General features: G+C 44.0%; 3 protein-coding genes and 1 non-coding gene across 4 annotated transcripts; 3 read left to right on the forward strand and 1 right to left on the reverse strand.

Moving 5' to 3' along the window:
- The first annotated feature begins 5814 nt into the window (after positions 1 to 5814).
- LOC102702208 (hexuronate transporter) lies at positions 5815 to 8754 on the forward strand. The gene is made up of 3 exons (XM_040526866.1): positions 5815 to 6186; positions 6710 to 7455; positions 7853 to 8754. Exons 1-3 carry the CDS (start codon positions 5896 to 5898, stop codon positions 8352 to 8354), a joined length of 1539 nt encoding a protein of 512 aa, XP_040382800.1. The 5' UTR covers positions 5815 to 5895; the 3' UTR covers positions 8355 to 8754.
- Position 8755: 1 nt separating this feature from the next.
- On the forward strand, positions 8756 to 8828 carry TRNAK-CUU. Its single transcript has one exon. It is a non-coding gene; the product is annotated as a tRNA-Lys (tRNA).
- Positions 8829 to 9905: 1077 nt separating this feature from the next.
- Positions 9906 to 11503, reverse strand: LOC102715966. Its single transcript, XM_040527160.1, has one exon. It carries the CDS (start codon positions 11501 to 11503, stop codon positions 10271 to 10273), a length of 1233 nt encoding a protein of 410 aa, XP_040383094.1. The 3' UTR covers positions 9906 to 10270.
- A 4974-nt stretch (positions 11504 to 16477) lies between these two features.
- LOC102702487 (quinolone resistance protein NorA-like) lies at positions 16478 to 19017 on the forward strand. The gene is made up of 3 exons (XM_015840281.2): positions 16478 to 17058; positions 17356 to 18083; positions 18182 to 19017. The coding sequence occupies exons 1-3, from the start codon at positions 16750 to 16752 to the stop codon at positions 18600 to 18602; spliced, it is 1458 nt and encodes a 485-aa protein (XP_015695767.1). The 5' UTR covers positions 16478 to 16749; the 3' UTR covers positions 18603 to 19017.
- The last annotated feature ends 5292 nt before the right edge of the window (positions 19018 to 24309 follow it).

Raw genomic sequence — 24309 nt, forward strand, 5'->3', positions numbered from 1 at the left:
CGCAGCGACGTCTAGTCCTCGAATGCTGCACGTAATTAATAAGAAAAAAATCGATGATATGTCAATTCCTATAGTCTAATTCTAAGATTTATCACTAATTTTATGACGTTCTACGCAATGTCATTATCTTCTGCTAAACTTCTACTATTTAAAATCATCGTCCGGTTAGTCTCCGTTATTACTGTATAATTTAGTCCAAAATAACCAAAATACTCATGTGACAAAAACTTACAAAATTTAGATAAAATTCTGAAATATCAGATTTTAAGTTTTTGGCCAATCAAACAATAGTCACCAGTTAAACTTTTAATTATACCTTTCATGATGAACATACACACCAGTTTGTCACTAAGGAGGATGACAATGAAGCTCTTGAGAGGAGAAAGACCAAGGATAGCACGATTCATGAAGATCCATGTACTCTCTTAAGTTGTAATGCAGGTCGGTAATTGATGGGGTTTATGAAATCATAGAGTTCTCAAAACCGTCGCTCGGTGGAGTACGATTATTGTGATTATCGTGTTTTTTGTGGTTTTCGCAACGATAATTGTGGTTATCGCAATAACTGTGATTATTGTGGTGGTTGTGTCGTTGGTTTTGTGAACGCTGGCAATTGTTTTAATGTATTTTTGTTGACTTTAAATAGCAAAAGTGATATTCTATAGAGCATTCTTAAAACAATACACATATATATAAGCTTGATTGTTAGTCGTAGTCCATATAGATTTTGGGCAGATCTTCTACGAAGCTTGTGAAAATACCATAAATTATAACTTACGCTCCAACCAAGGAGTAGACTACTGATGACTTGGTATTATTTAAGACTTTGAATAAAGCTTGCTGCAATTTAAAGTCTAATCCATTGTTCAAGTTGTGTGTAAGTATAGCTCGAAGTTCTCGATGGATGTTCAATTGTAATCGGTCTCCATCGAAATACTGGTATATTAAGATTATATTGAAAATAAGCAAATATGTATTAGTAATTGAGATTTGGTGGAGGATTGTTGGAGTTAGAATTTTGAGACTTCACCCATAGGAAAATTAATTCTAAGAACATCTCAAAACGTCCACCTCATAAAAGATATACATGTGAACTTTAGTCCTACCTTGCTTATTTTAGAAGATTTATATCTCCTTATAAGGGAGAGTATCATAAACATTTCAGGAATAGTATGAGAGAGAATTAGAGAACAACGTGTGTGCTTGTTTGCCTCACTCAGGTAGAGCGCGCACACGACTGCGCATGAATAGTCCATCAAAATAGGCTCCTTATGCTTATGTAGATGTACCTTCCTTTTACCGTAATATTTTGCTACAAGTCTTACTAGATTTATCTATAATTTATTTTGGAGTTCTCGTTTATATGGTTCGTGTGGAGTCCACATAGGTTACACGTGACTTATGTGGTTCAGTATGAGTTGAATAACTCAAGCATCCTGATCTCTCTATAAATACCGAGTTGACGCCTCCGTGCAACTTCAACATCGTGCACTAGGAGAGACCGAATAAAGTTTTCTTTGAAAGCACTACGCACGACTGTTCGATTCTGGTCCACCACAACATGTTTTCTTTCTTCGGACATGGTACGATGTCATCAACATATGTTACTACACAAATTTTATATGATTACTACTGTAAACGCTTTGGAGTCATCGGTACTCTTTAGTAATGCTACTTATATTCAATAAATTTAGGTGCAGTAATTTAGCTTGCATATCTAGATCAAATCAGATTGTTATGGTACTTTACATATTTAGTGTCATGATTTATTTATAGAACACATTAAATCTACATCTCCTTATATTTTCAACACAGTTCAATAGATTTTTAATTTGTCATAGTTAATTTCATCATTTATATTATTAAGCAGCTACCATAAAAATTAAAAAAAAAATCTTTGTCTGCTCAAAAGAATACAACCCTATACGAGGGATGAAAAAAATTGACGGGTTCTCTTGCAATAGATACATAACCAGTCCCAATTAATTATGCATCCTCAGAATGAAAAATTGAGCTAGTAGAACGTAGCAGTGGACGCTTCAAAAAGTTCGAAAAAAACAAGAGCAGGAAAAAGAACACAGGGTCCCTAGTCTACTAGTAGTACATACAGTACAGGGGAAGGGGCCCTTGTACCTCACGTCAGACACCAACATACGAGAGATCCCAGCTTGTTCCCTTGGCGAAGAGGCCCCAAGTGCCAAACCGTGGACACCACCGTCCGGGCCTTTTGATGATGACCAATTGCATGGACGCTTGTTGCTGATGCTGTCCCGAGGATGCCCTGCCTTTGGCTAGCAAAACCGTCCAGCCAAGCTGGATGTGGATGAGTTCGCCGAAGATTTCTTTGTCTGAAACGGACAGACACGACTCGACGTAAAGGGGCCAGCCTTTTGCGCTTTGGAGCGTGCAGGGTGCGGCATTTCGGATTTGGGGTTTTGCAAGGATGATCAGGATAGGATCAAGCTAAGTCCCAGCTAATTAACTGCTACTGGAAAACGAAAGATGAACTTGGTGCGCATTGTTCCTACTCACTGGGATTCCGTAAATATCTCATTCCAAAAATCGAAACGGTCAGGATTTTTCGGAGATTGGAAACAAGTATTAATTCATGATCGAATGAAAACTTCATTCGTGATTCTAAAAGAATTTTTGTGAAAGTATTTCATTTTCTTCTCTTTCAGGGAAGTTCTTCGAATGTTTGGACCCCAACATTGAATCCTGGCTGACAAGTGGAATTAAAACGAAAATTTACGGTCAGCTTCCGTGCGATGTGTTGGTTGATTTATCGGTTAGCCGATATCTAGGAAAGAATATAACTACCATAGTCCTATCCGTAATCTATCTCTAACTCTAAAATCCGTAACCCTTATGGGTCGTAACTGCGATCGGTGATTATGGGTCAGAATCGGATTAGAAAAAACCCCCCGAGGCCCACCAGTGCTATATAAAAGAAGAGGAGCCCACGGAGACGCTCGTGTCTCTTATTCTCGCAACTGAAATTTGAAATCAATCTCTCCCGATCAGAGACGCGCTGGAAAGGTTTCGAGCGACGATTCCAGGACAGTGCGTTGGAGACCAGAAGGTTGGAGATTCAGAATAGATTATCGGCGATCTAATCTCGCCGGAGACGAAGGAAACAAGACGGAATTGAAGGAAAGAAAAGAAGAGAATTAAATGGCTTCATCTGCAGGTTTATTTAGTTTTTCGTATTTAAATTAATTGGTGATCTTGTATTGATTAGGGTTTAATTCTGAATTCAATTATCTAACACGACGATCTATGTATCATCCGTGGCTGATAGTTCCTGACTTTTGCAACGCCGTGGATTCGGTTGTCTACAGGAGCATGCCGTCATCCGCACGCCAAACGAAGCAAAAAAGGCAAAAAAAAGAGAGGGAAAAAAAAAAGCCGTGTCGTCAGCGCGCGGCTGCACCTGCACGGCCTACGCCGACGCCGACGCGCGTGTGGAGACCGGAAAGGAGCGGAAAAGCCGTGCGGCGCAACACGGCCCGCACCGCGCGCGTACGCCAGGTGCACGGCGGCGTGGGCCTTCCCGGCGGCAGGAGGAGTGGGCTGCTTTGTGCGTGGGCTTGTGCGAGACATCGTTGTGGTGTGGTGGGTCGCTTGCCTGACGGCCGAACGCCGCGTGATTGACGCGGTTTCGGGTCTTTGACGGTGTCGCCCACGCGGTGGGGGATATTCTGTCGCACCTCGGCAATATCCTCCTCCCGTCCTCCGTCCTCTCCTCGTTGCTGCTTTCTTGCGCCGGCCACCCTGCTTTTCACGGTTTTTCCTTAAGGGCGTAATTAATAATAATAGGGGCTCTTAACCTGGCTGATTTTGAATAATTGTTGACAGGAAAGGGAGAAAGAGAAGTAATAAAAGATCATTGTTATGCTTAACAACAACTCTTACCGAACCTAGCTACATGAGAGTAAAAAAATAGTACTAATAAAAAATATATTTCGGTTAATGATTAGATTATTTACTATCTCTAACTGTTATAGGAATATAGTAACAAGTAAATAAATGTCTACCATTACTAGGCTTTGTCTTTAAAAATACCTAAGTTGTGCAGGTTCATTTCGCAAACCATATTAAACAAGCTAGTAGTAATAGTTCCCCTTTACCATCGATAGGTCGAATAATTTTCTTTTCGATCTAATCTAAAGCCATCTTTTTTACTGTCCCTCTAATTAATTTAAACATCAATATCCTTCCCTATATTTAGATTTGTCTAGTTTCATATTTTTACTCAATTTTACAGATATATTATGACAAAAATAACCTAAAATATATGTTTTAAAGATTACGGCAGTTGCAAAAATGACATGCATATGTCGTGTAATCCGAAAACTGGTTTGATTTGGTGCATACTTCTCATTTAGCTTAAAAAGATCAAATTCCACAAATCGCATGCGTAGAGATCAATGTAACTTTTTCCCTCATATAACCACAACTATTCGGTCGAAATAACATGACACCCTAAGTTTTACGGTGAAAATGGTCAATGAACATATGGGCACATGATATGGAAAAACATGGTCGATGTCAGCTTGGCCCTTCTTATCAGGTCTTCCTCTTCCTGTTAGTCTCTTAAGCTCCCCTTCTTTCTCGATCCACACAACTCAATTATCTCTTAACAATCGCTTGTATTTACACAATCAACAAACAATTGTAACAGGATGCAACACCAAAACGGTAAGAGAACCTCTATTTTTTTTTTGTCTTCTACCAATTGTAAATCACCCAACCAAACCTACATATAACCCACAACGAGCTTATCAAAGAAACTTCGCAAACCACAGAGATCGTATTCCAGCAAATTAAGCTAACATTTAATTTATTATGTTCTAATGGTATGAACATAAACAACAAATGCAGATGAGTTAACTTGATAACTCGATTTTGGATTAATTGTGAAAATTAACAAGAGAAGGGAGGAGCTAGATGATGAGAATTGTTTATGAGCTCAAGAAAGTTGCATCGACGAGATTGGCTAACGCCATTGCCGCTGCTCAGGTGAGCTCACCGACACGGAACGAGATCCTCTAACATAAAATCAGAGGGACTAAGAGGATTAGCATGTGGGCCTATGGATGGTGGGACCATATGTAAGCGGCCACGTCCCTACAACTTTATATCAGAGGATATTCTTTTGACCAGCATAGTACCGTTGGGCTTGAGGGCGATTATATAGTGACAGTTAACTCAAAAGACGAGAACAAGACACTGTTGCATATGAGTTTGGAGATGACATAGCGGCGACGAGCTAAGGCCGAGGGGGAGGATTATTTGCAGCAAGTAATTGGAGAGGAAGAAGATAGCCTATGCTCTAGATCTAAGTTGACATGAATTCTATCTTTTACGTCATGTATGTGTTCATTCTTACCCTAAAACATGGTTTTCTATTATTTAGACTAAATATCCTTATGTGAGAAAAAACTACTCCATCCTCCACATTTTAATAGATAACAACGTTATTATAAATTTTTAACATAGGTTTAACCATTTATCTTATTAAAAAACCTTAGATAGTTATCATTTATTTTATTATATTTAGATTTGTTGCTATAAACATTATAATTATAAAATATATTTTTGTATAAACTTTTTTGAATGGTTAAACACGTATAAAAAGTTATCTGCATGATCCGTTAAAATATGAAGGTCGAAAGGTACTAGACTGGCCTCTAAACCTAGGTTAAAATTTCCTTATTGTACAAGGTCTCATTGGTAAGAGTCGCAACTCCTCTTGCCCGTTGGCCGTTACCAAATTCCCTCTACCAGCGGGACTCTTCTCCTCCTCCTGCAAGAAGATCAACTCAGGTCAGCACAAGGGGGCGAGGGTTTCCAGAGGGGCGGAGGGAAAGGCCGCGCCGCGCCCCGCTGGCGATGGGGGAGGCGGCGAGGCGGACGCTGCTGCTGGTCAACCTGGCGTCCATCATGGAGCGCGCCGACGAGGCGCTGCTCCCGGCGGTGTACCGGGAGGTCGGGGAGGCGCTGCACGCCACGCCCGCCGGGCTTGGCGCCCTCACGCTGTGCCGCTCCTCCGTGCAGGCCGCCTGCTACCCGCTCGCCGCGTACGCCGCCGTCCGCTACGACCGCACCCGCGTCGTCGCGCTGGGGGCCTTCCTCTGGGCGGCCGCCACCTTCCTCGTCGCCGTCTCCGACAACTTCGCGCAGGTCTGTGCCGCCCGCCTCATCCCCCCGGGATATTTCGATTTCTTCTTTGGTTGCTACCAAATTTTACTGTGGTTTTCTTTATCCCGCCTAAGGTCGATGTCTTGAAGATTTGACCAGTTCAGTTCAGAACTCCAGATCGCATTTCGAATCTAAGGACGAACACATTTTGTAAATTTCCGATTCAATGGTCTCAGCTGGTCTTGTTAGTAGATTATTCAACATGAGAGGAATTAACCGTGCTATTCTATGTTTCTGTGGTAGAAATGCATCCCTGTATTGGCCAAATGTAATGGCGGATTATACAATGCAGACATATATTTCAAATCCAACTGTAATGATTTCCTGCTCGTTATATTTTTCTTGTTATGTTAGCATATGCGATCTGATATTAGAATAGCCTGGTTGAGCCAGTAGCGTTTTTGAGTTATAGCGTTGGTGAAATGATGACTAGAAAACTATTGCATATACAGAATTAAGAGTTGGTATGATCTTATCTTACTGAGTGTTAACTATTTTTATGTAGGTAGCTGTAGCAAGAGGAATGAATGGTATTGGGCTAGCACTTGTAACCCCTGCTATTCAATCTTTGGTGGCAGACTATAGTGATGACAATTCGCGGGGATCAGCATTTGGATGGCTACAGCTTACTGGAAATTTTGGATCTCTAATTGGAGGGTTGTTCTCCATCATGCTAGCATCAACTACATTCATGGGTATTGCTGGTTGGCGCATTGCATTTCATGTTGTTGCTCTCATCAGTGTCGCGGTTGGTATATTGGTTCGCCTATTTGCAGTAGATCCTCATCATGTCAATTTTGGAAACAAAAAGCAGCATGTCCGCAAGTCTGCTTGGAGAGAAGTAAAGGATTTGGTGATGGAAGCTAAGGCTGTTGTCGGAATACCATCATTTCAAATCATTGTAGCACAGGGCATTACAGGTTCATTTCCATGGTCTGCCTTATCATTTGCTCCAATGTGGCTGGAGTTGATGGGCTTTTCACACAAGGGAACTGGAATTCTCATGATCACAGCTGCAGTAGCAAGCTCGCTTGGAGGACTGTTTGGTGGGAAAATGGGGGATTATCTTGCTAACCTCTATCCCAATTTTGGTAGAATAGTCATATCTCAGATAAGCTCTGCTTCTGCGATTCCACTTGCGGCTCTTTTACTACTAGGCTTGCCTGAAGACCCGTCTACCGGTTTCTTGCATGGTTCTGTCATGTTCATTGTAGGATTTTTCATCTCCTGGAATGCTCCTGCTACTAACAAGTAAGTTGCTTTCTTTGATGTTGCAAGATTCTGTCGAACAAATCTTATACTTTATTTTAATATTTTTAAAGTAAAGTTTTGTGCAATTGTAATCCATATTAGAATTTTGGAAAAATAGTAGTTCTTGTCCAGGGTAAAATATAGTCTTGAGACAGGAAACTAAAGATATCTTAAAAATGTATGGCCCTTTCGCAAGATATCTTACTAAAGATATCTGACAAAATATAGTGTTATGGATGATGCACCGGCCCTTTCATATGGCCCTTTCATACGCCACACAAGTTCTTTTTTTAAAGGATCACATTATATGGCATGACAATAATAGCAGTAAACTTCCAAATTCCTACCGATTTCATTATAGGTGGTTGCGATTATTACTGATTCATTTTGCCTGTAGCCCTATATTTGCAGAGATCGTTCCCGAGAGATCAAGGACAAGTATTTATGCGCTCGATCGTTCCTTCGAATCTTTGTTTGCATCATTGGCTCCACCAGTTGTTGGGTATCTAGCAGAGCATGCATACGGCTACAACTCAATCACTTACGGAGTTGGCGTAACCGGTGTTGACAGCGACAAGGAAAATGCTGCTGCCCTAGCCAAGGCTCTTTACACAGCAATAGCCATCCCGATGCTACTCTGCTGCTTCATCTACTCCCTGTTGTACAAAACATATCCTCGAGACAGGGAGAGGGCAAGAATGGATGTGCTGATAACGTCAGAGCTGCAGCAGATTGAACTGGAAAGATCCCAGAGGGCCAGTGATTATTACAATGGGGAAGGCGTGTCGGTGATTGACATCGAGTATGGGGAGGAAGAGTTGGATGCTGAAGATGATGAGAAAACATTAATGAGCTACGGAATTGAACAAAGTGCGGCTGGCCAGATGACCAAGACGTGAGACTACATCACTACAGGCAACAATGTGATTCAACAGATCTTCAGGTCTGCTTCATACTCTACAGGGTAACCATACCAGCAATTTTTTTTTCTACAGAAATCTATATCAGCATTACTTGATTCTTTAAAGATGTATAGCTTCCTCAACAGCTAACATATATAGGACAGAATGTTGATTAGTTCGTTTTAGGCAAAATATGACTGACCCTACTGATGAACAAGGTTTTCGTGGGGGCAGAAGGACACTCTAGGTTGAAAATGGCATTGGATCTTTAGTCATCCTAGTTTTATTGTCTATTGTTTTGACCGTTTGAGCCTATAATTTGATGGAATCGTACACCTGTTTTGTAAAATTCATAGTAAAATTTACTGATAAGACTTCAGTGTTCATTAATTGTTCAAGCCCGTCTAGCTCAGTCGGTAGAGCGCAAGGCTCTTAACCTTGTGGTCGTGGGTTCGAGCCCCACGGTGGGCGCGTGTTCTCCTTTTTATTGAGTGGACGATAATCTATGCGATGATATGGTTTTGCACCATAGTTTTTTGCAACTAATACTTTGCCTTGATTGCCATGGCCCATGGAAGGTTTTCTCAAGTAAGATAAAACATCATAGACAGCCGGTGATAATTACAATGAGGAAAATGTCTCAGAGATCGATATCGAGTGTGAAGAACGCTTGGATGCTGAGGATGATGACAAAACATTAATTAATGCACTCTGAAATTAAACAGATCACAGGCTTTCACAGCTCCCAAATGAACTAGACATGAGGTTACAGGCCAGCAATGCGATTTATCACGTCTCCAGGTCTGTGCTCATACCTACAGTAACCACAGCAGTGTTTTAAAAAAAAAAATAAAAGAAATCTCTGGAAGTATTTTTGGTTTTGAAGGTGCGTAGTTTTCTTCAACAGCTAATTATGTTTGGGACCTTAGCTAATTATGTACAGAAAGAGTTTTGATTAATTGGTTTTATGTTTGGGACCTTAGTGATTGGCAAGATTTGCAAGAGCACTGCTAGCTATATTTTTTCCTCGACAAATTTGCAAGGGCATAGCATAACTACTAATGTGTTGCTATACCAAAAAAAACTGCTCTAGCGACTGATTTGTTGCCAGAAACGATGACCAGCAATCGGGGTTAAGGGAAAATTGACAAGGAGTCCATGAAAGAATTTCCAGCAGCAGCAAGCAATGTTCACGAATGTGGTCTCAAGAATGAACCAGGAGAGGAATAAACTAGGGCTCAGGAAGACGGCTGGGACACTTTCTCAATACCAACAGATAACTCAAAATTAATATTCCCTCTGATTTTTTTTAAGCCGTTAACTTTTTAATCTATGTTTAACCCTTCGTTTTATTAAAAAAATTATATAATTATTGACTTTTTTATTATGATTTGATTTATTGCTAAAGTACTTTAAGTATGATTTATAATTTTATATATTTGGATAAAAATTTTGAATAAAACAAAGAGTCAAACGTAAATCAAAAAGTCAACGGCGTCAAATAAAAAACCAGAGAGAGTAATAATAAAAACATCCTATAATGCGATATGAAGAATATTATGATTACTACTGATAACCATAAACCATCAGGAGTCTGATCAAACAGGATACGCACAATGAAGAACTGACAAAAACATACTCAAGTCAAATAAGCCCAATTGGTGGCGAGAGATTCATCACAAGTTGACAGCATGAGCATTGCGTGATCAACCCCAAAGTACTTAGAGATGGATCAAACTACAGTCAGCTAGTTGAGTCCCCCAAAAGAATCTAGTCAGCACACTAAGGCTGAGGCCTGATGGATTTGGATGAAGTTAACATCTCACATTAGAGTAATCGATCACAGTACAATGGTCCTAAGGCAACTACTAAGTAATTATCGCGAGACTGCAAAGTAGTAACACACCTTCACTTCAATCCCAAGGGAACAGCCATGTTGCAGGGCTCATCTCATGCTTCCAGGCCATCGGTACAGCGGATGTGACCTCGCCGCCCCTCATGTCGTAGACACCGACAGAAGTGATCTCCTCCTCATAGGCATACTCCTTGCCATTCTCCAGAACATCGTCCAAGAAGAAGATTTGGTCGGCCGGCATCCCATACTGAGACGCCGGCACAACCCTGGAGCATGGCCGTCCGAGGAAAACCATCTGGTCATCCCCCAGGGTTGTCGCGTTCACCCACCGTGAGTGCTCCAGATCAGCCGTGAACACCTCAAACTCGCTCTGTCCAGCCACAAGGGTCTTGCCTGCCACTCTGCAGCAAATCTTCCTGCGTACCATCATCAACGCGCCACGTGATTCGACGAGGTAGACCTTCTTCTTGTCCGTAGTGACACCATCTGGGATCTGAGTTGGGTACCAGGAGGGATTGCCCTTGATGACCTTCCCAATTCGGGAGATCTGTGGATCACCGGTGCCTGGGTCTTGGCTGATGTCGACGACGAGGAGGTTCTCATCATCAGCAAGAACGCACAGCTTCCCCTGATAGAATGCCATATCTTCAAACAGCCTGCACTTGTCATAAGCTCGTACCGACCATGACGAAGCCCCTGGCTGGCACACCAGAATCTGACTCGTGCGTCCAGCATTGGCTAGTGTGCTGCCGACGAACGCAGCGGCCAGGTTTGGCGAGCACAAGAGTAGCTTGTTTATGGCCATCTTCTCTGAGCTCCTGATATGCATCCAGGTAGTGTGAGGGTAGAACATGTCTACATGTGCATCCTGCCCTGCAACCGCAACCTTCACGTATCTAGCAACTGCATTTGGGGGTCGGAGCCGGACACGAGACAGGGCAGGGAGCGTCACGGTGGCGCCGGCGAAGGGGTCGACCAAGAAGCAGCCGTCGTCGAGCGGGAAGACGAGCCAGCGGCCACAGGCGGCGGTCTTGTAGCCAGCGCAGCCGGAACGAGGGAAGCGGAAGGCCTTGCCGTAGGGGAGGCTGTAAAATGCCCCGTCCGGGAGCGCCAGCAGCGGCAGCGGCGGGTGCAGGGGGGCGACGGCGCGCCACTGCGGGCACACGGCGGCGAAGCGGGCTCGGTCCACCTGGGCCGCGAGGAAGCGGAGCACCTGGACGGCCAGGTCCTGCGGGATGTCCGCCCACGACGGCGGCTGCCTCTGCGTGGCGCGCGTCGCCGCCTCCGCCATGGTGCGCCCGCCGAGCCGTCAAACCTTCGCATAGAAAAGAGACACCGAGACATCACGCGGGGGCGTTGGGATGCAAAGAAACCCCGAGGCGAGACGGCGCCCAGCGCGAACCCGTGCGAGGGGGCAATACGTCGAACACCTCGCGTGCACCGGCAACGCCACTGCACAAGCTGAGGCTCCTGCTCGGCAAATGGGGGAAATTTTCAGATTGGGGGAAAACCAAACCCCATGGGTGGATCCCTGGTTTCCACACCCAATGCCTCACTCTCGATCCCTGGTTTGTTTCGATAATGCAAATTAAAAATAACTGGAAATTGCTAGAATATACTCAACGATTCCAAAAACAATACATGATTTTCTTTTGAAAAAAAAAGATCACATAGAATCAAATTGAGGGATGAGATGAGAGCGAGGATGCAAAGGCGGAGGGAAAGGGGGCAACCTGAAATCGCAACGCAGAAGGGCAGGAAGAATAGAACTGACGGGGATGAGGTTGGAGTGAGCAGGAGCAGCGCGTGTTAAAGCAAGCGGCCGGAGTCTGGTCACAGGGCAAGACTTACCTTTTTCGCTTGTTCTTATGTTTTTTTTCTAACTTTTAATTTAGAATTATTTTAAAATTATTTTACATAGTTTATTTTCAACATTTATTTTTATATAGGTAAGAACATATGTATAAAATTTCTATTCATAAATTATTTTTATCTTATATGAAAAGAAACAAACAATCACCTTCGGAGGGAGAATGGGAGATCCTAGACGAGACTTTCTTTAATTTTATTTTGTTTTTGTCTTTTCTCACGTTATTTCAGCAACACTTTTTCTAGAAAAACATAAGGGAAAGAAAATATGGCGGGGGACAAATTTTTTAGCATACTACGCCCGATTTTTTATGGTTTGGGTTGGCGGCATCAGCGTCGTTACATTTAACCGATTATTTTATTCAGATTTCTTCTGCAGGTAAAAAACATAAATTATATTTAAATTTATTTAATAATATAACAGAGTGAATTTTACAAAACTATAAATATTTTGATCAAATTATCAAAAAATTATTATCCCAAAAGTACATATGTAGCACCAAATTTATCAAGAAATACAAATTTAATATATTATATCACAAAACTACCAATATAATGTTGATTGGTGAAGTTATCAACTACATGTTTTGAAGCTTCACTATTATCATTTTTAATTATAAATGTTAAACATCTGTGATAAATTGATGTTAAATCCATATTTTATTGACATAATGCCTTAAATGTATTTTTAAAAACAAACTTGATGTTTATATATGTAGTTTTACAATAGTTTGGTCAAATTATACGTAGTTTTGTTATTTTTTTCTTAATAAGACGGGCGGTCAAACATAAATTCAAAAATTCAGCGTTGTAAAATATGAAAAACCAGATGTAGTATCTGGTTATGGTGACATTGCTATATTTTTATAATTTGTTAGAGTTTACTCTCCGCTATCGTAAAGTAACTTTACTTTTCTACCAATTTCATTGTTACAGCATTTATGTGTTGTTTGAGATAGTATCGAGAGATGGAAGAACTATTTAATTTCTGTGACAGCTATACGAGGGTATAAATAACTGAATTAACTAGTGCAAACTAAAAATCTTACTTTAGACATGTCATATGTGCAGCTTTTATATAGAATTTTTTTTTAAGAAAACCATCATTAGAAGCTTAAAAACATGCCCGTAAAATCCGAGAATCTGTCATGGGATTAGGACGCAATTTGTAAAAACGGGAATCAAATTCAAGGGAGGTTGTTAAAATGGGGAATAATTATATTGGAGTTTGCTAAAGTTGGGGTATTCTAATATTTTGATTTTGTATTGGTACATGTGACATGAGAAAAAAAAAACAAAGTTTTGAGACCAAGGTAGTATATTCTTTAAAATGGTGAGAAAAATATATTCTGAAATTTAACTTCATCTTTGTTTGGACATGATATTGGAGTGCTATCGTATATAGGAAAAAAATGTTGATTAGGTTATTTTGGTCTGGTTTGCTTTGGAGTCAAAAATAATCTTATCAACTTTTCCAATGCCAAATTTTGATAAGCTTTCGTAAGACCTATTTTAGTATGGTAAAGTTAGTTATCTTTGAAGTGAAGCCAAAATAGCCTAAGTTACATTGATGTGGCTTATTCTTTTTAGGCTTGCCAAGTTTTGGCTTCAATCTAAAACGACATCAAACACTATCAGCCATGTATATTCGCTTCCGATCTTTTGTAAACCAAAATTTAAATTTCTAAATTTAAATTTAAAGTAATTTTGGAATTTTTTTATGTTAGTTTATTTTCCAGCCTTAGCTTTTAGATCGCTAAGAACCTATATAAAATTATTATTATAAATTATTTTTTTTATTTATAAATATGTCGCTTGACTTTTTTTTTTCTAAATAAGTCAAACAACCGCCCTATTAAAATTACCAAATATTGTTCCCACAAAACCGACCAACCATTTCTGTTTGAGGGGCTGTATTGATTAGCAAGAGTTTTGTGGTGGCGAGAAAGAGGGTGACTCCAGTCTCCCGGGATGAAAATGCCATGTAATTTTGACTCTATGAAACACCCTGGTTTAATTGTCTACCTACTGTATTTTATCCAGTATTTTATCAGATGTGATGACTGAGTATTGAATCTCTCAACCGTCTAGCTCAGTCGGTAGAGCGCAAGGCTCTTAACATTGTGGTCGTGGGTTCCCCTCGGTGGGCGCGTGTTCTCCTTTTTGCACCCCAGTTTTTACAGCTTCCTTTTTGCTCCCCAGTTTTTACAGCTTAAACGCTGACTTCAATCCTTGTTCTTACTAGCTCCGTCCATGACAACTCTATTTTTCAATATCTAAGGTTTGATCTTGATTTTATTTAAAAATTTTATATGAAAATAAAAACAAATTAGTCAGATATAAAATATTGTTTATGTTTTATCATCTAGTAACGATAGAAATATTAATCGAAAAAAATTAAATAAGATAGAGTCAAAACATTATATCAAAAAACTTAAAAAATGAACTTATTTTTAGATGGAGGCAATAGTTAATAGTTTCATGCTATATTAATAATTCTTATGCAATGCCTTTGCGCCATCGTTTTTTTTCCACGATACTACTGTTTCACACTTGTTTTTTTTTTAGGGTCTGTTTCACACTTGTTAACATGACAAGCATGTTACACGGTGTTGAGCACATGCACACAGCCAACTTGCTATCGTAAAACTTAATTTCAGCTACATTTTTTTAGTTTCAAGTAGGAAAGGCAGTTGTGCAATGACTATTTTCCTGCAGGTGGAGCCGGCACACTTATTTTTTCGCTTATACTTAAGCTAAAATTTAAATTTTTTAATCTTAAATTTAGACTTAATTTTAATTTTTTATTATAGTTTTTTATTCTTTGCGTGTAGTTAGCTAAAAACACATATGTAAAAATATATTTATAAATATATTTTTAAATATGTCGTTTGTCACGACGTCGTTGATGTGTCTATCGTAGTGATCGATGTCTCTGTCGTCTACAGAGAGTAAGGCAGCGTTCAGCTACCAAAATTTTTTGGTAGCGATGGCATCGACGCGTACGGTCATTATTAAACGTAGTCTAATTACAAAACAAATTTCAGATTCCACCTATAAACCGCGAGACGAATTTTTTGAGTCTAATTAATCCGTCATTAGCACATATTGGTTACTGTATCACTTATGGCTAATCATGTCATAATTAGGCTTAAAAGATTCGTCTCACGATTTCTCCTATAACTGTATAATTAGTTTTAATGTTGATGTCTATTTAATGCTTCATTTATGTATCTAAAGATTTAATACGATGTTTTTAGAAAAAAAATTTTGAAAACTAAAGGAGGCCTAAGCTCGAGCCACGATTTCCACATGGATGGGCCTGCCAAGTCGTTCTTCAATTGATTTTGCCTGGCGATCGGAGAACGGGTATCAATGCCTTAGTTGATTTTGCCAAATCCCCATTAGCGCAGGTATAATAGCTGATTATAAGTTAGTTGTAAACATATTTTAAAAAAATAAGAGATGCGAGAGAAAAGTAGTATGTGTACGATATGTGAAGAACATGTATTAATGTTTTGTATGTAAGTATTGTATGCAGTGACGGATTTAATGTGGGTGCAGGGGGGCTTCATACCCCCTATCCTCTCCGGACCCATGGAGCCTCCTGAAAAAAATCATCATGAATAAAAGGTAAGGGGTGCTTAGTAGTATGTTCAGGTAGTTCAGTCCTTCAATTTTTGGTTTTTTGATCCATCCCTGATTGTATTAATTGGCTATAAATGAATTTGAGCTAGTATTTGGCTATACTATTAAACTTGCTCTTAGGGTCCATGTAACATACCATAATTTTATTTTCGCTATAACTCATTGTTTTGGGATTAGGATCATTGAATTTACTCTCCTTCCGACATAGAAGCTGTCATGTAGGCCTCATAGCCATCATCACTGCATATCAACCATTAAGTCAAGGGGAAGTTACATCAGGAGGGGTTTTGTTCATAGTTTTGGGGGTGAGAGAAAACACAGAGTTGGAAAAAACACACACTATTAATATAAAAGTCTCTAAAATCAATAACAAATTTTTATATAAAATTTAAATTTTGACTTAAAAACATAAGGGACGGAAGAGCTGCTGAACCTTGTCAAGACATGAAATAATTGTTAGCAATAACCCCCTCTTGCTTTTGACAACTTAGGCTACGTAAGTTTTATAGACACGATTAACTAGAATGACATGTCATGCAAAAATGTTTGAAACTAGCATAAAACATGCCTCTCTTAATATATAATTTCATCTATTATTACTTTTAGGTTACATGTAAAACATAAACTATCTAAATAACTAACTGTATCTCCATGAAACTTATTCTACCCTCTCTCTTCGTTAACAAGCTGCCATATCATCGAGCATAAAACTCGCACAGAGTTGGCCTTATCCGAAAGGGAAGAAAATCGCAAAGCTCCTCGAGAGACGATGCAGCTGCTGCAAACCAAACAAGGCGAGGAAATCTCTCGCGATGAATAATGCCCAAACTCGCGCCGGATCTCGCTGTCGGCGCCAGCTCGGTTCCTCGCCCCAGGTCAACATCCCCCCATCCAAATCCAAATTCACGACGACACGCATGCTCCAGCAACTCCGCTTGCTCTGCCTCCCCCATTTAAGTAAGCGAGAGGGGGGAAGAAGGAGAGGGACCCCGGCGAGCGAATCGGCCGATCCGTACTAAGATGGGGAGGGATGCGGAGGCGGATGCGCGGCGGCGGTGGACGCTGGTGCTGGTGAACCTGGCGTCGGTGCTGGAGAAGGCCGACGAGGTGCTGCTCCCGGCGGTGTACCGTGAGGTGGGCGCGGAGCTGGGGGTGTCCCCGACGGCGCTGGGCTCGCTCACGCTCTGCCGCGCGCTCGTCCAGGCGGCGGCGTACCCGCTCGCCGCCTACGCGTCCGCGCGCCACGACCGCTCGAAGGTCATCGCCGCCGGGGCCTTGCTCTGGGCCGCCGCCACGCTCCTCGTCGCCGTCTCCGGCACCTTCCTCCAGGTCACCTCTCCTCACATCCCGCTACTCCGCACCTGTCACTGACAGTGGGACCCACTCCACCTTCCCGTTTAGCACGTACCTACCCATATTTACAAGTACTCTACATTTTATCCGAATATTCCATTTTCTATCCCATTTTTTCTCTTCGAAAAAATTACAAAAAATAGCGGAGAAAGCTGAAGAAATACAGCACAAAATACATACCGGAGGCTAGTCTTCTGTCTGTTGTGTGTTCCACTGACAGCATGGGCCGAGATGGGAATGGATGAACTGAAAAAAATTTCGTGGCGCGCGCAGATGGCGATCTCGCGGGGACTGAACGGCGTCGGGCTCGCGCTGGTGCTCCCGGCGATCAGCTCGCTCGTCGCCGATCACACCGACGACCACACCCGCGGCGCCGCGTTCGGGTGGCTGCAGATGACCTGCAACCTCGGCTCCATCCTGGGTGGTTCCTTCGGAGTGCTTCTCGCGCCGGTCACCTTCCTCGGCATCGCCGGCTGGCGACTGGCGTTCCACAGCGTCGCACTCCTCAGCGCCGTGGTGGGCGTCCTCATCTGGGTCTTCGCCGCCGACCCGCGGGCCAAGTCCAAGACCGCCGCGTCCGCCGCCGACGAGGCCAGGGAGCTGCTCCGCGACGCCAGGGGCGTCATAGGCGTGACCACGTTCCAGATCATCGTCGCGCAGGGGATCGCCGGCTCGATACCCTGGTCGGCGCTCAACTTCTCCGCCATGTGGCTGGAGCTCGTCGGCTTCACGCACTGGGAGACCAGCGTCATCACGGGGCTCTACCTCTTCGCCACCGCCCTCGGCGCGCTCTTCGGCGGGCTCGTCGGGGACCCCGTCTCCAGGAGGTTTCCCAACACCGGGAGGATCGCGCTGGCGCAGTTCAGCTCGGCGTCGGCGCTCCCGCTCGGCGCCGTCCTGCTTCTCGCGCTGCCCAACGACCCGTCCACCGGCGTCGCGCACGCCGCCGTGTTCTTCATCATGGGATTCGCCATCTCCTGGAACGCGTCATCCACCAACAAGTACACATTACACACTGAACAATTTTGCAATGCTGCTACCGCTAGATCTCACAACCTAACTGCACTGTGCAATGCCTTTCTCGCTGTCCAAAATGCAGCCCCATCTTCGCAGAGATCGTGCCGGAGAAGGCTAGAACAACGGTGTACGCTCTCGACAAATGCTTCGAGGCAGTGTTCGCCTCGTTCGCGCCTCTGATCGTCGGTGTTCTAGCGGAGCAAGTATTTGGGTACAAGCCGGTCTCCTCCGACGCAAGCGTGGAGACGGACAGGGAGAACGCAGCTGCATTGGCGAAGGCGGTGTACACGGAGATCGCGGTGCCCATGGCCATCTGTTGCCTCACATACACCTTCCTGTACTGCACGTACCCTCGGGACAGAGAGCGTGCTCGAAGGAACCTCCTCATGGCGTCAGATGATCAAGAAGGCAGTGAAAGTCACTCGGGTGAGATTCGTACCCAGGAAGACGAGGAGTTTGCTGTTGGTTCCATGAACCGGAGGTTAATATCTGCAGGAGAGTAACATCAGAAGAAAGATTGGGTAGAAAAAAGGTTGCCTGTTGCAATGTTTCAGATAGTATGGCATTCAGGTGCTCCTCTTTGGTTTCAAGTTCTCCCAACTGCTGGAGAACTCAGCCTGAGCAGAATCTTGTTGATCAAATCTTCAACAGTATTGGAAGATATGTACAGTACCCTACAGATATAATTTATACAAATCCTGTGAGTAAGGGCTCCAATTGATTGTTTCTATAGCTAAAAACTAAAAAAAACAGTGTAATTGGCATCTCGGGACTCGGTTTCTGTTCCCTTTCTTGTTGAATGTAACTCATTGCTTCCTTTAATCAATTAAACTGGCAGCTCCCCTGCCTTAGTTCATAGAAGAAGTACTTAAAATTGTTAAGCTTAATAAAGCCGAGCATGGAAAATATTGGATGAGAGAGAAATCTATGATATGTTATGATTTGTTGTTTTGTTGCATCGACCCTTATGGGTGTATTTATAGCGTACGTATGGGATAGAAATTTTGAGTATAAGATAAATATTCTATCTTATATCTCTAGGATTTTATCTTTATCTCTATAATTTCTATTAGATTCTGTTATCTCTAATCGTATGTATCTATATCTCTCACATTCCCCTCGGTTGTAACGGGAGCGAAGCGAACGTTTGCGACTAGATTTGAAATCTTATGTTTCACCATTTTTCTTTTTTTTTCTCCATCATCAATTACATCTCTGATGGATAATCCTTCACCTCGGTGACTGCGTCCTCTTCTATGTCGTCTCAGTCCTCCACCTTGGTGACTGTCACATCCTAAGTTTACCCTAGCCAAGAAATAATTAAATAATGCATTAAAAATAATTTGTTAATTAAAGTTCAAGAGAAAACCTTGTGTAAATTAATTTAATTTAATTGGAAGTTTTTTGAAATGTTCTACAATATCCCGAAAGCGTTTTAAATGATTAAGATTTAAATTTAAATAGTCAATAAAATTTGCTTAAATAAACTTAATAAAAATCGGCAAAATTAGAGGCAATTTCTTTTTTTTCCTCCTTCCTTTTTTTCCTTCTTTCTTTTTCCCTTTTTCCCTTTTCTTTTTCTCTTTTCCTTTTTTCCCTCCCTGGCCGAACTCCCTCCCTGCCACGTGCTATCCTCCCCTGCCCCTAGGATCGCACATCTCTCCCTCTTCCCCCTTGTGCGCCACCTCCAGCCCACCGTCACAGTCGTGCAGCCCCACCTCCTCCTCACGGTAAATCAATTCCAATTAATTAGATCTCTAATTTTTATTCCTTTGAAATTTTATCTATTTTCTTTTTAATAGGAGATGGATAACTAGATTTATCTCTAGCTCTCCCCTACAAATACCCCCTAGAGCCTCACCTCTTTTCCACGTCTCCCTCTCCCGTGCACCTTGAGCCATCTCCTGTCCAGTAGTTGCGCAGCAAGCCATAGCAGCCATGCTGCTCCCTATTCGCAACAGCCGAAGCCGATCTAATCTATCGCCGATCTTTAGGTTCGCATATATTTTATTCTTACGAATCAATCTAAATTAATCTACCGTTTAATTGTTTACGTTTTCTAGTCTAACAACGAGGAACAACAGCAATCCGTCGTTGACCTCTCTACCAAATCTCAGGTTCGCATACGTTTTGCTCATGTGAATCAATCTATCTTTGATCTACTGTTTAATTGCTTAGATTTTCTAATCTATTTGCTAACGTGAGATCGATCTATGGTGCGGAGTTCAATTTCGTACACGTAGATTGGTTTTACGTTAAAGTTGTCGGATCCCTGTTTAGCGAGTCATTAAAATCTCGATTTAACGAGTCGTTAGATTCTGTCGTTGTTCCGCTAATAGTTCATAACTTCGCGTTTCGGTTCTGATACGTCATACGAATCTCGAATTCGTGCATGTTTCGATGCTGTCATGCGAATATGTGTTCTATCCGCAATTTCCCGAGCCGCGGCCCAATCCGCGCTTGAAGTCCTCGTTGCCTCCCTGTCCCCCGGGCTAGCAAGCCACTAGCCCAGCCATTCGACCCGCTCCCTCCCCTCGGCCTGCTTGCCCTCTCGGCCGGGCCCGCTAGCCAACCTCCCTTTCTCCTCTCTCCCCCACACCGGGCCGACCCAGAGGCCGCAGCCCAACTCCTCTCCCGGCCGGCCTATTTCCCCTCCACTCCTTCCTTCCTCCGTCCCGGGCTAGGCCAAGCCAGCCCAATCACTCGCGCCCAAGGTTTAGCTTACCTCCCCCTCTCCCTCGGCCGCTGACAGGTAGGGCCCACCTGTCGGAGGCGTCTCCCTCCTCTGTCCACGCCGCGCGTCGGCCTCGCCGCCGCCGTGGATGTGTGCCGCTCGGCCACCGCCCTTCGCATCCTCCCCGCCTCCGTCGCCACCGCGTCACGCGCAGCCTCTGTCGCGTCGTGCCCTGGCACCAAGCTGCGTCGCCTCCTTGTGCGCGTCGAGCCGTCTCGCCGGATCGCGCCGCCACCTCGCTGCGCCGCGTCGCGAATTGCGCTACGCTGCTTCCGCTCTGCCTCACCGCCGCTCACGACCGTGCGCCACATCCACGCAGTCACGACGCGTCACCGGCCGCATTTCGCCTCTGCCGCCGTGTCGCGATGCGTTTCCCACCGAGCCGACGCTGACTGTGTCCTTGCTGCGCCGCCATACTCACTCCCGCGCCACGACATCGCCGTGGCCGTTGCCGCCGCGCCCTCGCACCCGCGCTTCGCCGTCGCCACACGAGCTCGTTGCCCGCGCCCGTTCGTCACTACCGCTCGCCTCTGCTCGTGCCCCCTAGAGCACAAGCGCGCTGCGTCCGCGCCACGTCCGCGTCGCGTAACCACAGGTCGCAACTACCGCCATCGATCCCGCCGCTCCCACACGCATCCTGCCGCCAACAACCACGCAACCGTCGGCCGCGATCCATGCGCCGCCGCGGCTAACCATCCCCACCCTACGCGCTGGCCGCCACACATAAATCCCCCCGGCCGCCGCTCGGTCCCTTTCGCCTGCTCGAGCCGCCATTGCACTCCTTCGCCTCTCTAGTGCTCGCCCCATCGCACGCCCGTCACCCGTCGCACTGGCCGTCGCGCATGCGCGCCGTCCCCGTCGTCGAGCTCCCTCCGCCCACGCCCGAGCGCGCGCGCGCCACCGGTCGACTCGCGCCGCTTCGCCCACTCCACCCGCGTGCCGCCGTCAAGGCCGCCGCCTCTCCTCTCCTCTATCGTCACCGCTTAGCCGCTCCACTCGCCTCCGCCACCGCCGGTCACTGGCCGTCGTCGGGCGTCCGCCGCCGCTGGTCGCCGGATCCTGCCACCGCCGCCGCCCGGTCACCCGCTTCCTGCCTCTATTCGGCCGGAGCATAGCTTCCTCCCCCTCCTCTGCTCTCCCCCTCTGTCAAGTGGGCCTGGCCCGTCAGTCCTCCCCTCCCCTCTCTCTCCTTTGATGGGTGGACCCCACCCGTCATACTCCCTCTCCTCACTGCCTTGCGGGCCCCCTTGCGCCAGCTCTCTCTCTCCCCCACCATGAGCCCTACCTTTCTGTCCCTCTCCCTCTCTGGACCATGGGCCCTAGCCCGTCAGTCCCCTCACCTCTCTGTCTTGTGGGCCTGCCCCATTAGCCGAACCCCCTCTCTCTCCCCGTGGGCCCCCTTTGTCATTCTTCTTGCCCCACTGCCAAGTGGGTCCCCTCTATCAGTGAGCCTCCTCTCTCTTCGCTGACGTTAATGCCTCCAATTAATTGCACAATAAATTCAGGTAAGGTTTTCTGTTTAATTTAAAACCCAGAAAATTTCTAAAATTCATAACTAATTCATCTAGTCTCCGTTTAGGCCCATTCAAGTTTCATTAAATCCAGAAAAATGTCAAGAATCTATTAAAAATAGTTTCTTTCTCTGTTTTAGTAGTTTTATAGTCTGTTTTTACTTGTTTTGCTTTGTTTGTCGTAGGTTTTGACCCCGTCGCAGTGTCATTCATTCTCGAAGTCGTCGCCGAAGTTCCTCGTGGGTCTGAGTACGGCAAGTGGCACCCTTCTTTGATCATATTGATCTGATGATTATAAAATTCCCCGCTTTATGTTCAAACATGCATTGTTTTATGCAAATCTATTTATTTTATTTATCTATTAGTCAATTACCTTTATATCCGTTGATTACCGCTTATTATTGTTATCCCAGGGTTAATTTTGACTAGAAATAGGCTTAGGCAATACTTAGCCATGCTTAGTTCAACTAGCTCACCAATTCTTATTTAATTAATTGTTAGACTTTGATAGACCTTTAATGGTTGTCATCATGATGAATCTCCCGATGTGGATTAATACAACTAAAATATTGCTTATAGTGGGCTGTGGGTGCATGGTTTTGAGAGTTGCGTCCATGGCAATTAAGGACCGGTTCTCGAAAAACCCTGGAAGTCTTACACGTACTAACCACAAGCCAGAATGGGCAATGGTAAGACTCGTAGTCTAGCTTGTCCCTATTCGACGTACCGAGGCAAGGGTGGGCGTGATGGAGTATAGACAGGACATCGTGGTGTAACGATGGCCTCTGCTGCTTCCGGATTCACCTAGGCACAAGAGAGGGCTGCCCGACTTGGTGTTAAGGAGGGGGCAAAACCTGAAGTGTGGTGCGATTGTCTAGGGAGGGTTAGGTGAAAGGTCTTATCATGATTTCCGTACTAAGGTATTATGGTGATACGTTGAGGCATGGTAACATGCTTGGGAGCCATGTCTTGTGGGTAAAGTTGTACACCTCTGCAGAGTAAAACTATTCGAATAGCCATGCCCGCGGTTATTGGGCGAACTGACAGATTCACTGGGATTAGTTGAACCTTTAATAATTTGATTAATCTTGGAATTGGTTTGGCCCTGCGCAACGTGGTGTAATGTTGGCAGTGGTTTGGGTCCGTCGCAATGTGGTTTAACGTTGGACAGAGGGTTGACCCTGTTGCAGTGTGGTGTAACGCTAGAACAGTGGTTTGGGCCTGTTGTAACGTGGTGTAATGTTAGACAGTGGATGATTATTTTAAATGTTTACTTTACTTTTTATTTCAGTCTATTTTATCTTCTGTTTTGCTAAATTACTGTAGCTTTTATGCAACTTAACCATAGACTATCCTTGTTACCAATTGCATTCATTATTCTCCCTCTCTTGGGTGTTACTTGTTAAGTACGGTGGTTTGTACTCAGCCTTGCTTAATTTTTCCCCCACTAGAGCAAGTGTCAGAGTCTATGTAAGAAGGTGCTGGTTCCAAAGTTTGAAGTGAGGTTCAGTCCACCGTCAAGAATGCCTGTGGTGTGGAGCCGTCATCACCAACTGAAGCTGAAGATTAGTTGAGTTTTAGTTTGTTTCTTTTCCGCTGCATTTCGATAGATAATTGTTTTTATTTATTTTTAAGTCGTGGAACTATGTATTAATTTGTCATAGTGTGTACTCAGGCTGATTCCTGGACCGAGATTCAATGCGTGCTATTGTTCAGAAATTTGGTGTAAATTTTGGGCGTGACAGTGACTGCGTCCCCTTCTGTGTCGTCCCTTGTCTCTCTTCTCTATTCCCTCTCGCAGTCATAGCAGGAGTGGCATGGACATAGCGATGACACGGACGCTTTTTGACTGGAGTTGTCGAGGATGATTTGTTGTAATGTATGTCGAGATAGTCGATCATGTGGTAGCCGTGGTAGTCGTAGACGTGATAGTTGATGTAGCCACATATAGCCAAAGGCGAAAAA

The sequence above is a fragment of the Oryza brachyantha genome, chromosome 8 (assembly GCF_000231095.2).
Source record: "Oryza brachyantha chromosome 8, ObraRS2, whole genome shotgun sequence".
NCBI classification, from domain to species: Eukaryota; Viridiplantae; Streptophyta; class Magnoliopsida; order Poales; family Poaceae; genus Oryza; species Oryza brachyantha.

Coding starts and splice junctions, on each gene's coding strand:
- LOC102715966 (XM_040527160.1), bottom strand. CDS start 11,503: ATGGCGGAGGCGGCGACGCGCGCCACGCAGAGGCAGCCGCCGTCGTGG.
- LOC102702208 (XM_040526866.1), top strand. CDS start 5,896: ATGGGGGAGGCGGCGAGGCGGACGCTGCTGCTGGTCAACCTGGCGTCC. Junction 6,187..6,709: donor TCTCCGACAACTTCGCGCAG/GTCTGTGCCGCC, acceptor ATTTTTATGTAG/GTAGCTGTAGCAAGAGGAAT. Junction 7,456..7,852: donor AATGCTCCTGCTACTAACAA/GTAAGTTGCTTT, acceptor TTTTGCCTGTAG/CCCTATATTTGCAGAGATCG.
- LOC102702487 (XM_015840281.2), top strand. CDS start 16,750: ATGGGGAGGGATGCGGAGGCGGATGCGCGGCGGCGGTGGACGCTGGTG. Junction 17,059..17,355: donor TCTCCGGCACCTTCCTCCAG/GTCACCTCTCCT, acceptor TGGCGCGCGCAG/ATGGCGATCTCGCGGGGACT. Junction 18,084..18,181: donor AACGCGTCATCCACCAACAA/GTACACATTACA, acceptor TCCAAAATGCAG/CCCCATCTTCGCAGAGATCG.